General features: G+C 37.6%; 1 protein-coding gene across 1 annotated transcript in view; it reads right to left on the reverse strand.

Moving 5' to 3' along the window:
* LNPEP (leucyl and cystinyl aminopeptidase) overlaps positions 1-17,272 on the reverse strand; it is a 96,358-nt gene that overhangs the window by 5,997 nt on the left and 73,089 nt on the right. Inside the window, exons 10-14 of the mRNA XM_080805014.1 lie at positions 16,033-16,193; positions 15,720-15,808; positions 9,165-9,348; positions 7,889-8,045; positions 1,348-1,532 (exon numbers count right to left, since the gene is read on the reverse strand). Of these exons, the coding sequence (XP_080661140.1) occupies positions 1,348-1,532; positions 7,889-8,045; positions 9,165-9,348; positions 15,720-15,808; positions 16,033-16,193 (776 nt within the window). The remainder of the gene's footprint in view (positions 1-1,347; positions 1,533-7,888; positions 8,046-9,164; positions 9,349-15,719; positions 15,809-16,032; positions 16,194-17,272) is intronic.

The following is a 17,272-nucleotide window of genomic DNA, read 5'->3' on the forward strand; positions in this document are numbered from 1 at the left end:
ATCAATTCAACTTAATGCAGTAATTATTCACTAAGTACCCACAAAGAACCAGGCAGACACCTGGTTGGAAGCTGGGAAAGAGAAGAAGGAGACCCAGTCTCTCCCTCTGGGAATTCAGAGGCTATCACAATGTACAGAATAAATCAATGCATTACCATGCATTACCACGTATTGTGATGAGTTCCATGGTGGAAATACAGCAGCAAGGGTGAGGGGAGTGGTGAGAAGAGGGGAAGCAGCACAGTTTTCTGGCCTTATTAAGATCTCAGAGCTGGAAAGGATTTCAGTAGGTTATCCCAATCCTCCACCCCAACTCTCATCTGATGCTTGAATCTATTTCCATAACACCCACTGAGGAACACGGAGAGAACCAGTGATCATCAAAAACATGTCTATTAACTGCTAACTACACTTGCTATGGTATAGCGCTAAATTACAAGAGACTTGTTTGATAGCTCACACCCATACCGATGGCTGCTATAAAAAAGCATAAAACAGCAAGTACTTGGTGAGGATGTGACAAAACTGGAACCCCTGTGCCCTACTGGTGGGACTATAAAATGGTGCAACCACTATGTAAAACAACATGGCGGTAGCCCCCCTCCCAAATCAAAAATAGATCTACCATATGATATAGCAATATCACTTCTAGGTATACATCTGAAAGAGTCAGAAGTAGTCTTGAAGAGGTATTTGTATACCTACATTCACAGCAGCATTATCTGCAAAAGCCAAAAGGTGGAAGCAACTCAAATGTCTATCAATGGGTGAATCAAGAAACAAAATTCGAAAAAAAAAAAAAAAAAAAAGAAACAAAATTCGGTGTGTATACACCATTTACACCGTATACACACTATAAATATATTCAGCCTTAAAAAGGAACAACATTCTAACACATGCTATAACACAGATGAACCTTGAGGACAAGTGAAACAAGTCAGTCAGAAAAAGACAAATACTGTACATTTCACTCACATAGGGTATTTAGAGCAGAAAATAGAATGGTGACTGCCAGGGGCTGGGGACTAGAGAAAATAGAGAGTTGTCTGGGTAAGGAGTTCAAATTTTGCAAGATAAAAGTTCTGGAGATTCATTGCTCAACAGCGTGAATATACTTACACTACTGAACTGTACACTTAAAACATGTTAAGATAATAAATTTTATGCTTCATGTATTTTACTACGGTTTTAAAAAAGTCTTGTTTGACAATACAAGTATACAGAATTCACCTACGCTAACAATCAGTCATAACATTTATGAGCCAGGATGAAAAGATCCTGGTTTCAGTACATGATACCAAGGTAAGGAAGAGGAAGAGAGCTCATTTGAGTAGAAGGACATGTCACCTTTGAGTTCCGTTGGATGCCACCCAATCATCAAACAGCTTCATGGCCACAGTGCTGCAGTTCTCGAGGCTGTGGGCGCAAGCGAACTCGAGCAAGACTGACCGAAGCTCCCGGGCAGACGGGGGGCCTTCATCAGTCCAAGTCTGCTGTTGGATTTGGCTTCGAAGTAATTTAAATACTCTGGTCTACAGAGACAAATTGTTAACAATCATTAGGACAATCAGGAAAATCAAGATGGCTAGATCTTTCTTCCCCAACGTTCACTCAGGGAGATAAAAGAAGCCCTAGGTATTACTTCATAAATATCAACTGACATACAAAGCCCGTGTACAACTGGGCAAAACCATTCAATAACAAAGACTATATACATCAGCTTCTAGAGCCAAGGGGGAGAGGGTCTCTTAATTACATAACACAGAAAGAACGGATGACTTCACTCCAGTAGAGAGCCTGTCTTCTGTGTGTACTCAGTGAGAAGATATTTTCCTGCCAGCAAGTATAACTTATAGCCACTGCCAGAAGCGAGCTGGAACTTTCTAACCTCATGACTTTAGACTCCATAAACCCATAAAACAATGAGAGAAAAATATACTTCTTTACCGACAGGCAGATTTTAAATGTCTCTGAATGCAATATTAAAGGAATACTTAAAATATCAGCTAGCTTGATGATCTAACAAATTAATTTAATTGAATTAGCAAGAAAATGAGGCATGCAGGCAAGAAGAGTTGTTTATAGTTATTTCCCCACCCTCAACTTTTTATGTAAAGTATTTTCAGACCTGTAGTAAAACAACAAGAGTAACACAGTGAATACCCATATGCTAGATTCATTGGTTTGTAACACTCATACGCCCCAGAAAATCAGCTCAAATTCTTCACGGAACATCTTTTTCTTGCAGAGTACCACTGTCAATACCTAAAATGAGTCCTAGTTGGAGCTTTTTAAACTGCTGACGCCATTTTCTCAGGAGACCTTCTCTAAGGAAGTCTCCCGTGGAGCTACGAGAAAGAAAAAACGGAATCTGGGCAAGGAGAAGGACTCCAAATTTGTGATAATGTGTCAACTCGCTTTTGTTTGCTTCAAAAGCAATGAAATAGAGAAAAGACACCTTGTGGAATGTGTGAATAACAAAGCCTGCGAGTCATTGAGAGGACATGAAGTGGAAAGATACTTGCCACGCTGATGGATAATCCAAGGGACATGAAAGCAAGGCAGGAGATCCTACTGATACACATGGCTGCACTGAGAATGCTGCCTGCCACTGGCCTGACGTTCTCAATGGCATGACGGCAAAACACCCCACATGAATAAAGAATAAAAGAAAATTCAGAGCTACTCAGAACTGTCAAGCAGAAACAAGCAAAGAATGAGAAGAAAAAAAGTTACATGCTTGAGACACTACTAAAAAAAAAATTCAGTGGAGAAAAACATCAGTGAGAGTTTACTAAAACATATAGATATGAGTAGGGGAAAAAATGGCACGTTAAAATACTGGAAGCAAGGGACGCCCGACACTTGAAGAAGCTAAGGCTAATTCCTGAGCAGTTATTCCCCTGGAGTTACTGGGTGTAATCTTACTAGTTATTTCTGGTACCAAAGAGTTAAGATGAAATCCCCAAAGAGTTGATTTTATATATGTTTCAAATGACAACATAATAAAGCAAAAGATATTATTATAAAAATAATTCTGTTTTTAGAAAATTCCTGTTTTATCATTTTTATAAGTAATCCAGGTTATATTTTTAATATTAATAAATCATAGAGCACGTGCTTCTTTGTTGAAGCCAGTGGTTCAAAGAAAGAACCTGTTTTTCCATGGTTCTAAATTATGTTTTGTAAAATTTAAACCCATTAAACAATAGAATCCAATCCTCTGATTTTATAAAATGAAAAAGGCAAGTGGGGAGAGAAAATAAACGGATGGGTTATACAAGCTACAAACATTGGGTATGTAATAAAATGCAAGGACAGTTACACAAAATGATTTTTAAAATAAAACAGGAAAGATGGTGGCATTTATATTATGTACTACATTTTGATTTACTGCTTTAATTTTACACTGATATGCCCAGGGAGTTCTTTCTTGGGTCAACTCAGCTTCTTAAAAGTGATGTGTCAGCTTTTATTGCAAAAGGTTTATCCCACCAATCCCTCATATGTAAAAGAATGACAGACTTGTAAGTGATGAAATAGGAATATGGCTGGGATCAGACGGTAACATCAGATGTGAACCATTTGACACAATTCAAAAGTGCCTGCAGACCCTATCCACCCTAACACCACAGCACACATCACAAAATGTGATAGAGATGTATGTATTGTGTAGGTATGTGCAGCCTAGATAACAAAATGACCAATATAGTTCAAAATGCTCTGGTGACAACACAGAAAATTAGACACCAGTCTTAATCACAAATACTATTTGAAGATTGGATCCAAGGACTCAGAAATGTCTACCATTCCTATCTCTAACTACAGTATCAGATTTTATATTTTGAGTGCTTTGATGGTACCAGAATGCCCTCTGAATTTAAGAGACAATTTCTCACTCTTGGTTACCTAACCTGACTTTTAACTAACGATCAAGTGTACAAAATCTCCAGCAGTTATGGGCCCATAGGCTCACAAACACACACTAAGCTGCCCTTTCCTCTAAGCATCCATCCTCTGGGCCCCACCCTGACGTATGTTCTTCATAAATACAAGCCTGTCCAGCAAACTGGAAATCATCATCTGGGATGAGGACTCAGAGTTACTCGAGCGTCACAGAAAGAAAATACTCAAAAGATCTAACTCCTTAGATTGAATTTAGCATCTGTGTTCACAGCATAGAGACAGCCTGAGGTAAGTATCAAGTGCTTTCTAGGCCCCCAATAGAGTTACTGGAGAGAGGCAGGGGGAAGAATGGCTTCTGTCACCATGAAATTTAACTAGCTGGGCAGCTTCAAGAACATTCAGCTAACTTTTTTTTCTTTTTTTAAGAATAATTCTTTACACACTTTTAAAAAAGATTTTATTTATTTATTTGACAGAAAGACATCACAAGTAGGCAGAGAGGCAGGCAGAGAGAGAGAGGGGGAAGCAGGCTCCCTGCTGAGCAGACAGCCTGATGCTGGGCTCCATCCCAGGACCCTGGGATCATGACCTGAGCCGAAGGCAGAGGCTTTAACCTACTGAGCCACCCAGGCGCCCCCATTTGGCTAACTTCTTAAAGTATATTCACTACCAACATGATCCTTCAATAGTAAAAAAAAAAAAAAAAAGAGTGATACATACTCAAGTTATTTATTGTATCACCCCAACATTCCTGTCTGCTTAGAATCTGTGAGTGTAAAGTTATTTGGGAATAGGTATTTGCAGATGCAATTGATTTAAGATAAGGCCATACTGAATCTGATGGGCCCAAATCTACTGACTGGTGCCTATATAAGAACAGGGAAATTTGGGCACAGAAACAAAGAGAGAAAGTCAGATCAAGACAGAGGCAGAAATTGTAGTAATGCATCTACAAGCTAAGGAATGCTAAGTACTGCTGGCAACTGCCGGAAGCTGGCAGAGACTCGTGAAGACAGTCTCCCTCAGAAGGAATCCATCTGCCCTGCCAACACCTTAAGTTTGGCCTTCTATCTTCTAGAACTGTGAGAGAATATGTTTCTGTTGTTTTAAGACAACAAGTTTGTACTAGTTTATTATGGCAGCTAAAGGAAACTAAATTACTACCGCAAGTGGTGTTGATTTGATATGGCACTAATAACCCCCAAAGTAATCATAAAAATTCAATAAATAAAAAAATCTACGTGTACAATGAAGCACACTGGTGACGGATCAACTGGATGGCCATATCAAAAAACGAATCTTTGTGTCTAACTCATACCATACACAAAAATCAATTCCAGATGGATCATCGTTCTAAATGCTAAGGTAAAATCATAAAGTTTTCAGAAGGGAACAAAGGAGAATATCTGTGGGCTGGCAGATTTCATACACAAAAATTAAGAATTTATGTTAATCAAAAAACATCATAAAGAGACTGAAAAAGTAAGCCTGAGGGGGAGAAGATACTTGGAAATGTACATGAGCAACAAAGGACTCCTATCTTGAATATATAAAGAGCTCTACAAATCAATTAGAAAAAGGCAGAAAATCCAATAGAAAAAACGTTAATCACCTGGGCACTTAACCAAAGTGTACCTCTAATGGTCAATAAACAAATCTGAAGGAATTCATCTTCACTAGTCATTAGGGAAATACAAGTAATTTTTCTTAAAGATTTTACTTATTTATCTGAGAGAGAGAAAGAGCACGAGAGTGGGGTGAGGGACAGGAGAAGAAGCAGGGTCCCCACTGAGCAGGGAGCCAACGCGGGACTTCCTGGAACTCTGGGATCATGACCTGAGCAGAAGGCAGATGCTTAACCGACTGAACCACCCAGGCACCCGGGAAATACAAATCAAAGCCAAAATTGCAATACCACTATGCATCCAACTGGATGGCTAAAATGAAAAAGATCACTATCAATACAAATTGTTGACAAGGATACAGAGCCAGAATAGTACTCAAATTCTCATACCCTGCTGATGGAGCACAAATTGATACAACCTTGAACAACAATTTAATGGTACAGTATTCACTATAAATATGTTATGACTCAGCAATTCCACTTCCAGACACATACCCCATGGAAATGCATACATATATTCAACAAAGCTATATATAAGAATATTCGTAGCAATGCTATTTGTAATAGCTCCAAATTGCAAACAACTCAAACATTCACCTACAGTAGCTGAAGTGGCTACCACAAAGCCAATCTCTTCCATATACTAACAGTACAAAGTCAGTGTTGGATTCTAAATTTGCCCTAAAGAGACCAATAAGTTATTTGCATACTTCTCCAAGTACACACGGAGACTATAAATTTTATTAACATTTTAAATATAAAAGAAATCTCAAATATTAAGCTGACAACTTTATTTTCAAGGGCACTAAGTATAAGTCTGTCATCTTAAACCTGAAACACACAGTCTACAAATTTTTCAAATGGTTTTAATTTATAACCTCCGTTTAAAAAAATGATAGCAGCAAAGAAACAGTCTTGATTTTTCCAACCAAAAGGTATCCTTTGAAAGATGACATTGCTAAAAAAGACAAATTAAGTTAAAATACAGCAACATAACACAAAACAACTGGGCTTAGAGTGGAACTAATCTGGGTTTGAAGCTCGGCTTTGTAATTTACTAGGTAAGTGATGGGAGGGAGGTTATTGAGTCTCCCTATCTATTCAAGGAGGGTAGAGATATCTGTCTGGCATTGTGTGAGGATTAAATGAGATAATCTACATTAAACACTTAAGCATGGTATACAGAACATAACAAGCACTGAAATGAACCAGTTTCTGGTATGTTTCACTCATTTGTTTGCTCAGTATTTACTGTGGGTTGAGTCACATTTTGAAGATACTGGTTTTTTTAAGGATGGTAAGAGCCTCATGATACAGAAGAAAGATGAAAATCTTAACAATTAAAAAAGACCTCAGAAATCATCTGACTTAAGCATCACACTTAAGGGAAGGGATAGGCATGGCTCTTCTGGGGTCAGATCAGAGACCTGGGGGGAAGGGTGCTTCTCAAGCTCCATATGGCCCACCAGCTGGCCTTGCCTCCTCACACTGAGAATAGTGTGTGATGGGAGAACTCATCACAGAAGATGTGCAGTAGCCTTCCAAGAGGCAGAAAGGGGGTTGTTTAAAAAAAAAAAAAAAAAAAGATGTAATCCAACCTCTTGCCTTCACCAGTGAAGACACCAAAACCCTAAAAGACATTCTAATTTCTGGTTCAATACTTTCTTCCTTTTTCTGAAAACTGCCTTTTGCCTAGTCCCTGGAAAACCTGACTGTTCTCTAAAGCAAAACCTGTTGTCAAAATGTGCTGATTCAGAGTCAGATGAAACAAAGAATTAATCTCTTCCTCCCAAGCTTTTACTCTGTCAATAGTTTAATACTGAGAGATCAGTATTAAATCTAATTTAATACTAATTAGGCAACTGGTTTTAAAAAAGGGAAAGCAGTCCCCAATACTGAGACTCCTTTAGTACTTTGTAGAGAAATATATCCACCAGTATCATCCTCCGTAAGAGAGGTATCAGTAAGAACTCCTAAAACAGGATACTCTCAATACAAACATCACTGTCATTTCATAATGACCAACTAGGAAATCAATGGGGAACACCCCATTGCAAAAGGACCTACTTCAAGCATTTATTATGTAAAAATAGACTGGGATTTGAATAGAGGTTTTCTTTTCATGTGACCTCATTTTGACAGCAGTGTCAGTATTCTTTATTTTGATATTCAAACAAGACCATGTTATGCAAGCCTTTTATCAACACTTCCTGCTATGCAATGTCATTATGATTCAAAGTAAAGATTTCATAACTAGGAAAATGAAGAAAAGGGAACGTGGCTGGTTGCTGAACAGAACTGTAAATGACAACATTAAAGGCAAGCAGCAAAGACATACTGGCAATAAGGGAGACTTACCACTACTCTTGAGGCCAGATCCATGTATCCTAGCTTTTCAAGGAGGTTATAGATGAGGCCGGTCTGGAACAGGGCTTCAGTGATGGGTGCGGTATAGGTCTCATTTCCAAGGTAATCAATCAAATCAAAGGCCCTCTGAAGAGATACCTTGCCTAAGCTAAAAGGTAATGGAACAGAAAAGTCAATATGCTGAGGGAGATGAACTCTATAGGCATGCAGAGAAATGTTATGAACAGATGGTGAATCTTGAAGAACTAAAATTTTAAGCTTAGAGTGGTATTCTGTAAAGTCAGACTAAATATTATTATCCTTGATTAAGTTCATGTGTATGACCCAAGGTTAAAGATAGATTTCATGAGAAAGATAAACAAGAGCTCAAGTTTTATTCCCCAAGTCACCTGTAAATTGCTACAGACTCATGGAAAGTATTACAATGTCCCATTTCGTGGGAAACGATGAAGAGTACTAACTTTATTTATTTATTTATTACTTATATTTACCAGGTGAGGACAAGTAGCACAAAGAGGATTTGAATCAAAAAGAAAATATTTTGTTATTTGTACGGGAATTTGTCAAACTTGTTACAGGTCCACTGTGAATTTATGGTGAGTACGTTTTAAGAATTAACCATTTAGGAGAAGTCAAAACAATGATGGCTCAGATGATATAAGGTCACTTCATACAAAATGAACCAAAGTAAGAAGGTCAACAAAGGTCAGAAAGAACACTTTTGAATATTCCATGTGTCTCTAGACCCAATAACAACCCAAGTTGGTACTCTCCCTCTTCAGAGGATAGCTACACACCACTGCCATACATGGTTTTGGGATTCCTTAATGCACAGAGTAGTTAGGAGGCAAGCTGTACACAAGTAAGAAGGCCCCACGTCTCAGACACCTCGCTCAAACCAGTGGGTAGGCACTAAGCTTCACGCCTAAACTAAATGCTGCTTGAAAAGAATTCTCTCATGAAATTAAGCCTGAATGCCTCCTTTATTCAGCAAACAGGTGTCCTACTTGTTGGTATGGGCAAGTCTTAAGATATTATTTAAATCTTGTTATTTAACTGTTCACTATGTTTGTAGTGGATGTTTCTATATAGATTATAATCCCCCTGAAGGCAAGGATTAGATCTTACATCTTCCCAATCATCCAAAACGAGTAAACCTAACAGACAATACATGCGCTAGTTCTCTTGAATTGTTTTTCTAAAGTGTTCTTTTCTGCAGAACACTTGTTTAAAAACCAACCAGCCAACCCAAACCAAGCTCACGTACCCTGCAAGTTCAAAGATGTTGTTGATGAGGTTGGCTCGGTCTTTGTCACTCAGGATGTAAGGATTTGTTTTCAGCTGTTTGATTAGTGCTTCCCAGTCATCATCCTCATAGTGTACAACATAATAGCCGTTCATGTTCGTATTGACTTTGACCCACTGCACTTCTTCTGTAAGATTGATGACACCTAATACAGACCAAAAAATGAGAGAAAGAGAGGAGAGATAATAGGAGAAGAAAAAGTACTGAATGGACATTTTTTCTTGTTTCAAAGTTAATATAGTATATTGTTACATTTAATTATTCTACTAAGGAACTAAATGCCTGCCTCCTAGTGCAGTTATTTTAAAGTCAGCAAAGATCACTACTCATTCATTTCCAAAATTTTTTTTTACATTTTTTTTTTTTACTTAAGATCAATTAGCCAACATATAGTATGTCATTAGTGTTTGATGTAGTGTTCAATGATTTATTAGTTGCGTATAACACCCAGTGCTCATCACATCATGTGTCCTCCTTAATGGATAAAGAAGATGTGGTTCATATATATAATGGATTATTACTCAGCCATCAGAAAGGATGAATACCTACCATTTACCACTCATTCATTCAACACTTTTTTATTTAATGGTGAACAATGGAAAAATGCCTCCTCTTCCCCAGATCTTATAGTCCAATATAGCCAGGCAAACAGAGTATCATATAAATGTTACTGACAGAAAAAGAAAATTTGGCATTCTATGGAAGAACATAGAAGAAATGCTCCACCACCAAGTGGAGGTTAGGAAAGGTTTCTTGGAAGAAATGACATCCAAGTTGACAGTTCAAGATATACAGGTGTTTTAAGCAGGGAGTGTGTAGGGTGTGTAGGGTGAGGAAGCAGGGAAAATAGTGAAAAAAACTATGTAAAGTGTTCCATCTCAGCCTTTGTCTTTTTTTTTTTTTGAGTTCTTTTTTTTTTAAATATTTTATGTATTTGACAGACAGAAATCACAACTAGGCAGAGAGGCAGGCAGAGAGAAAGGAGGAAGCAGGCTCCCCGCAGAGCAGAGAGCCTGATGCGGGGCTCGATCCCAGGACACTGGGATCACAACCTGAGCCGAAGGCAGAGGCTTTAACCCATTGAGCCCCCAGACGCCCCTCAGCCTTTGTCTTTAATTACATTGGAGGAAGAATAAATGAAGCTATTTAGAAAAGTCACATAATTCAAAGCTAGCAAAAATAGACATTAGGGGAGGATGAAGATCTCATTAGGCACAAATAAATAAGTCGGTTAAAATAACAGGAAAGTGATATGCATTTTTGGGTCCCTACTATTACATATACGAATGCTAAAAGAATTCTTGGAAATTTATATAAAATGATTTCAATTAATAAGGAATCATAAAATATATGACTACCAAAATATATTACTACAAAATCTGACTACAAAATATATGTAGGAATTTTTCAAATCCTTTAAATTACAAATCGAGAAATGTCCTTTAAATAAGTTGGCCACAAAGACTTGGATTTAATTTAATAGTTAAGCGTATGCTTCTGAGCATCTCCAGATTTACTTTTTACTAGAATCTAGTTCCATGAGCTTACTATTTTGTTTACTGCTAATCCCTCAGTGCCCAGAACAATGTTCCTAGCAGATACTAAAAAAAAAAAAAAATCCTTGGTGAATTAATAAATGAATGAACAAAATAACTATGTCACAGTAAAGGTTTTCAAACCAAATCTAAATATGGTTTATAGATATTTACGAAGTAACTTTTCTTTCCAACTTTAAGGAGTACTAATTTTTAAAAATTATCAAAGAAGAACAGAGACAAGGAAAATAATCTAAACTCAAACAATGATAGCTTTGTGGGGTGTATTCTGTGCCAAGACTTTTCACATACACATTTTAATTAATGTAATATTTCACACAGTGGATAGATATGCATTAATATTTGTATTGCTTTTTTACCTATCAGTTTCTACCTCAGCCATTTTTCTACTGTCTTCATATGCAGTATTCAAGTATCTTCATAAATTCCATTTGAAAACCTACCATAGTTTAACCCATTTTCTATCTGGAAATACTTAGGCTGTTTTAAAATGTTCACTACCATAATAACTCTGTATGATGGTTTTTGCACATAAAATGCATTAGAAACACATTTAAATTTGGTACCTAAAATCTCAGGGCCTATCACTTCAAAAGCATGAATTACTAAAATTTATCAGATTCTCTTAATACCTGAGTTACTCCAATTCTACTGAAACTACAAAGGATGTTTAATATGGAAAAGACTTACATTCTGATCATGTCCTAACATGACATACCAAATAATCAGTTTTTTCCATTAAAAAATTCTATATTAATTTCTGTTCTATGGCTGATAGAGCAGCAGATGGGAAAAATCAACTACTTTAATAGGATTTATTCCTTTTCATAGAGCAGAATGCAGTTCTAAGGAATAATAGGGAGACATTTAAAAAAACAATGACTGATGAAATTAAGTTTATCATTAACCACGGAAAAAATATCGACCTTCTCCAGGTCACCCAACACAATTTCCTGCAGAGCTTTTATCAAGAAAGAACCTTGGGAATCAAGACTAAAGAGCTCCAAATCTCCCTTTGCCAAAAAAAGAGGCAAGAAATGATAAGTATGGCAATTCTTCCATTGGATGAATGCAGGAAAATACTGAAATACAGTGTATTTTGACTGATAAGCAATTTGCCGTGTTGTAAACTTGGCCAAGTCCAGACGGTAGAAAGGAGGAAGGCAGCTGGGAGTGTACTAGAAATTATTACTGTCATCTCGATGACAGAATATAAAGCAGTGTAGCCAAGAGCAGAGAAAGGAGAGTTATCATTTAAAGAATCAACATATTAGTCTCCCTCAGGTCTTCTGAATAATCCAGAATGAAGGACCTTAAAACCACAGGTATCAAAAAATAATAGCTTTGCACACAAGGGAGGTAACTACATCCTACAGCTCAAATGTGGATGAGGCTACCCTCATATGTTTTTAATTTATCGTAATCATTAACAGATTAAGAGTTCAATTTTCACAGTCCATTGAGTATTAAAAAAGACTCACTCCCATCTTATATGGCAGAAGCCCAGATGAAGCAATTTAGTAGTGATTTTAAAAACCATTTGTCAATGAGTTATGAAAATCAACTACTGTTTTATATAGAAACACTAAAACACAGAAACAAAAAAACAAGTTCTTACACAAAGTTGAGAAGTTGCCTGTGCAGCTTGCTCCAGAGGGCTAGCACGATATGCGCAGTTAAACTACATCCCCTCTTGTTCAAAAGCATTCCTTTCCCCAATACCCTTTACTCTCCTTTATTTTATGGGGGGGGGGGGGGGGACAAGAGCTAAGGATGGCACATAATAAATATCTTAATTATATGCCCTTCCTTATTCTTTTCTTCCAAATGCCCTTCATTCAAAGACAACGCCAGGTCTTTTAGTTTGAGATACATACTTCTGGCACAGTGGTATCATCAATGTTTCAAATTAGATTTGAGATAAAGATTTCCTACGGTTAAAGTGCTTAGGTCTGAGTAAGATGTGGATGAGAGAGGGAGTGGGGAGGGAAAAGAGGACAGAAGGGAGAGAAGGGAGAGGGAGACACTCATTATTTTAGTGAAATTTCCTCAATAGGTAGCTTCACACCTTCTTAGGCCCAACTATTAATCACTTGAAATTCATGTATGTGGGGAAAAGTGACAAAGATATTGATCAAACGTAACTCAGTTGACTGAGTTGACTGAACAAACGGACTAACCCAGCAGCCCTGGCATTAGAACACATGGAAATATACTAGAGACATAACAAATCACACACCGTACTAAAGTCATACGGCAAAAAGTAAGCCTCTGTAGTCCCCGTCTCTGCTACACTTCTTTTGAGAATAGAAAAAAATTAAAATAAGAGTGCTTCTCACCAGAGCATTAGGAACTAAGAAGACCCAACCACCCTCAGGGTCAACGATTTTTAGTGAGGACAGAACATTTTCAATGTGGACTCTCAAAACCTGAACTGCCAGGAATTAAAAGAGCGGCGGCAGCAGTGGCAGCAGCGGTAGCAGCAGCAGCAAGGGGAAGGACGTTTGAGAAGAGGAAGTAACAGACACTGCTTTCATCATCTGTTGGCTCAGTTCCAGCTCCAGATTAAAGCAATTATATTATGGCACATTTTGCATATTCCCCTTTATTACGAATACTTGCAAAGGAAGGAAAAAAAGAAGTTATCATTTCATCAGGCCTTGAATGCTCTTTTCCTAAAACTTTTCACAGTGAGACCTGAAATTGAGTCACCTCGTTACATACGAAAGTTTATTCATTTAAAAAATGTGTGCCCACTGGGTGCTAAGGTCGCAAAAGTGATTCACCTAGCCAGGAACTCTACCTTAAATAGGGAACACATCCAATGTGGGGACAGACATAAGGGAAACAGTGTTTACAGTATATCAAAAGAAGAAAAGTAGAGCGTATTATTAGAGCACACAAGCAGACATCTAACATGTCTTGAGGTTAGGGAAGGCTGCCTGGAGCAAGCAGGGAGCACGCTGAGATCTGAAGAACGAATAGCAGTAAATCAAGGGAGTGGAGAGGTAAGAGTGTTCTTCTGGGAGAGCAAACAGCACGTGCAAGGGCAGGAGAGCACGGCTGAGGTGTGAAACAGTTTCTGTAGAGCAGAAGCACAGAGTGCCAGGGAAGGGCGGAGGGAGAAAAGGCTACAGCAGGAAAACAGGAGCTAGACTTCGGGATATGAGTCTCAAAGACAGTTTTCAAAGCTCACATTCAAACTGAGCTTAAAAAGTTAAGGGTCTTTTATAAAAGCAGGTTTCTCATTGCCCAATTATTTCTAATACCACCAAAAATTTACATACTATTGGGAGGTCTGGAAATTTTCCTTATTGGTCCAAAAAGGGAGATGGGATTAAGTGTTCTTTCTTTAGTCAGGGACCATCCTTCCAAGGCCACTTAAAAGTAACGAGTTTTGTTTTCATCAAAGGCAGCCCTTCCTTGAACCCCTGGTTATGTTATATTAATCAAAGATATAATATTATCAAGTGTTCTTAATGTTTTAAATGAGATTGTTTTAACACTCCACTCTAGTTAAACGGCAACGCAACTGGCATGCTCACATATTTCACCTGGCATTATAAATTATTACATCACAGAAAGGCAACTTAGAAATGTGTATTAAATCACAAAAGATAACAGTCTTCATTTCTGAGCAGCATTCCTATGAAGAAGTTCATATAATGGCAAAACATTTAAGATCACCAATTTTTACTAAGATCTTTTTTTTAATAGAGACAAATGGTGAATCAAGTGTCCAACAGTAAGGAAAAATCAAATCAATATTGTATATGTTTTTTAAAAAGGCAAGATACACAATGGTATCAACTAAGTAAAAAAATATTTAAAAATTATTAGAAAGAAATAATCATGAGAATAATTGTGATGGGGTGATCTGTTCTCCATTTTCTAGATTTTATATAATGTGGATATACTATGTGTAAAGATTTCTTTTTCAATAATAACATGAATAACAACAGGTAACTTGTATATACCACGTAACACATGCCAGACATTACTGTAGGTTCTTCACATAAATGAACTCAATCCTCAGCATAACACTATAAAATAGGGTCATAATGTCCACTCAGTAGCTGAGGGAATGAGGCGCAGAGAATCACAGAACTACATGCAGGCATACAAGTGAACCAGACAATCTGGTTCCAAAGTCCATTCCATTAACCACTAGACTATACTCCCCTCTCAAAAATATAGGTGTGAAAACCAGATACAAATTCAAACAAGAAATGTTCCCTTTTCATAAATCTAAAGCATCACTAATGGTTCCTGCAGGACCCAAGATCTTCATGTTCTTTCAGGATGTAAATTAAGAGGGGGCATGGTGTGGCACTTACAGTGGTATTTAACAAATGGTCAGAAACTACATTTCAATTTTGTTTTTTATAGACTCCTACGGGTCCAACATATACAATCTTTACATTTTCTTATCCCCCTCTTTGGAATCATAATTTCTTACCCCATTTTCTTATTAACAAAAAATGTATACTATGTTCATAGGACATTTTGTAATGATTATTTGCTCTAAACCTAGATCATGAATCAACCTTTATTATGCATGAGAATCACCTGAAATGCAGTTGCCCAAACTCACCCCTAAAATGTAGAGAGCAGAGTATACTTTAAGAGACTGCTCTGCTTCTACTACTTTATACTTGGTAACATAAAATATTTATCTAGGATATAAAAAAAGACAGCATTGGCTGTTTTCTACCAAGACTGCTAGCACATTCAGTGCAATTTTCTATACCTTACTTCCCATGAACAAGAAAGACTAACTTCATACATGATATAGGGACCAAACTCACTTTAGTCCTATCTTGTGTAGGTGATTCGTAAAACTAGCTCCAACAGTGTGCACTTTGGAAACCATAATCTCCTTCCTGCTGCTAGGTCAGAATTTAAAAAAAAATATGCTGTTACGTATTTCTTATCAGAAAAGAATTAATTAGAGTCAAACCTGACTTCTTGTCCAGTAAATATACCAATGGATATTTTGAGTAATTTCTTCCCTCAGTGACATAGGATAGTGGAATATGCCAGAGATAGCTGTAAAAAGAAAATTTTGGAAGATTATTACTCTCTCCAGTATTGCAGTCAGTTACACATAATTTGTTGGGTCTTTTTTTTTTTTCCTTTTGGCAGGAAGAAGAAATTTTTCAAGATATTCCCAGAAAAAGATAATCTTGTTAGGTTTCATAGAAACTTCTGACTACAAATACTCTAACCCAAGGGTGTAAGAGAGAGAGCTGGAGGAGAAAGCTGGAATGTACCTTGCATCTGAAGGTTGAATTTCAGGCTTCGTATTTAAAAAGTATCTTTCTTGTTGCACATGAAGCTCCCTTCCTTTTCTCTGAACAGTCACTAAAGGAAATCCTTTTTGCAGGGTCCAGGTCTTCATCATTTTTTTTACATCTAGTGTTTTGTTTGTGATCTACAAAAAAAAAAAAAAAAAGAAAGAAAAGAAAGAAAGAAAAGAATAAATTATTTTTGCTTAAAAGTGAACAGCTTAAAAACTATACAGTTTGTACCTTTCCCTCTCTGCCTACCATATTCTATGAAGACTACATGTTCTGTTAATAGAAAACCAGAAGCACGAATACAGAGCTAAATTTACACTTCTGATCTAAGTGAATGAGCAGCTGCCAAAAGGAAAGTCACCCGGAACAGAACTAAGTGATAACTAGAGAAAGTGAGAGAAACCCTGTGTTGAAAAAGAAGTACACCCAGTGTTTGTCCAAATCTCTACGTCAGGACAAGCACTCTTTCAGCTCACAATACCACCCTTTAGAAGGTATGAATCATGACAAATACTCTGGAGTAAGAAGCACAGCTACTTTCTCCTGTGAGTCAGCCTGCATCCAGACCCTCTGCTTTCCGTACATGTGAGCACCCACCTTGGAAAGAACTAATACTGTGGGGAGCACCAGAAAGCAGCGACAGAGGAAGATGTCAATGGGCCCAGTGCTCTCTCCCAGAAACTGTATCAGTGTATCTACGAAATCTAGAACCCAGTGTCGGAGGTTCACAGACCCTCTAAAGTCCACTACCTCTATGACACTGGGATCATTGATTAAGAAGAAATTCTGGGGGGTGCCTGGGTGGCTCAGTGGGCTAACGCCTCTGCCTTCGGCTCAGGTCCTGATCCCAGAGTCCTGGGATCGAGCCCCGCATCGGGCTCTCTGCTCATCAGGGAACCTGCTTCCTCCTCTCTCTCTCTCTGCCTGCCTCTCTGCCTACTTGTGATCTCTGTCTGTCAAATAAATAAATAAATAAATAATCTTAAAAAAAAAAAAAGAAGAAATTCTGGAACAACTATCTCTTTCAAGCAGGTGAGTTAACCTTCCGATTCCAACCATTTTCTAGGTTGCATATGGATTTGAACTGCAAGCGCCTAAAATCATTAAGCACTTTTAAGTGTTTGCTAATAGTATTGTTCCATGATGACAGGCCTCACCTCTGCCTCCATATGCCCATTTATTTAAAGCAGAAAGGATGGATTAAATCTACCCA

Source organism: Martes martes (genome assembly GCF_963455335.1).
Source record: "Martes martes genome assembly, chromosome: 5".
NCBI classification, from domain to species: Eukaryota; Metazoa; Chordata; class Mammalia; order Carnivora; family Mustelidae; genus Martes; species Martes martes.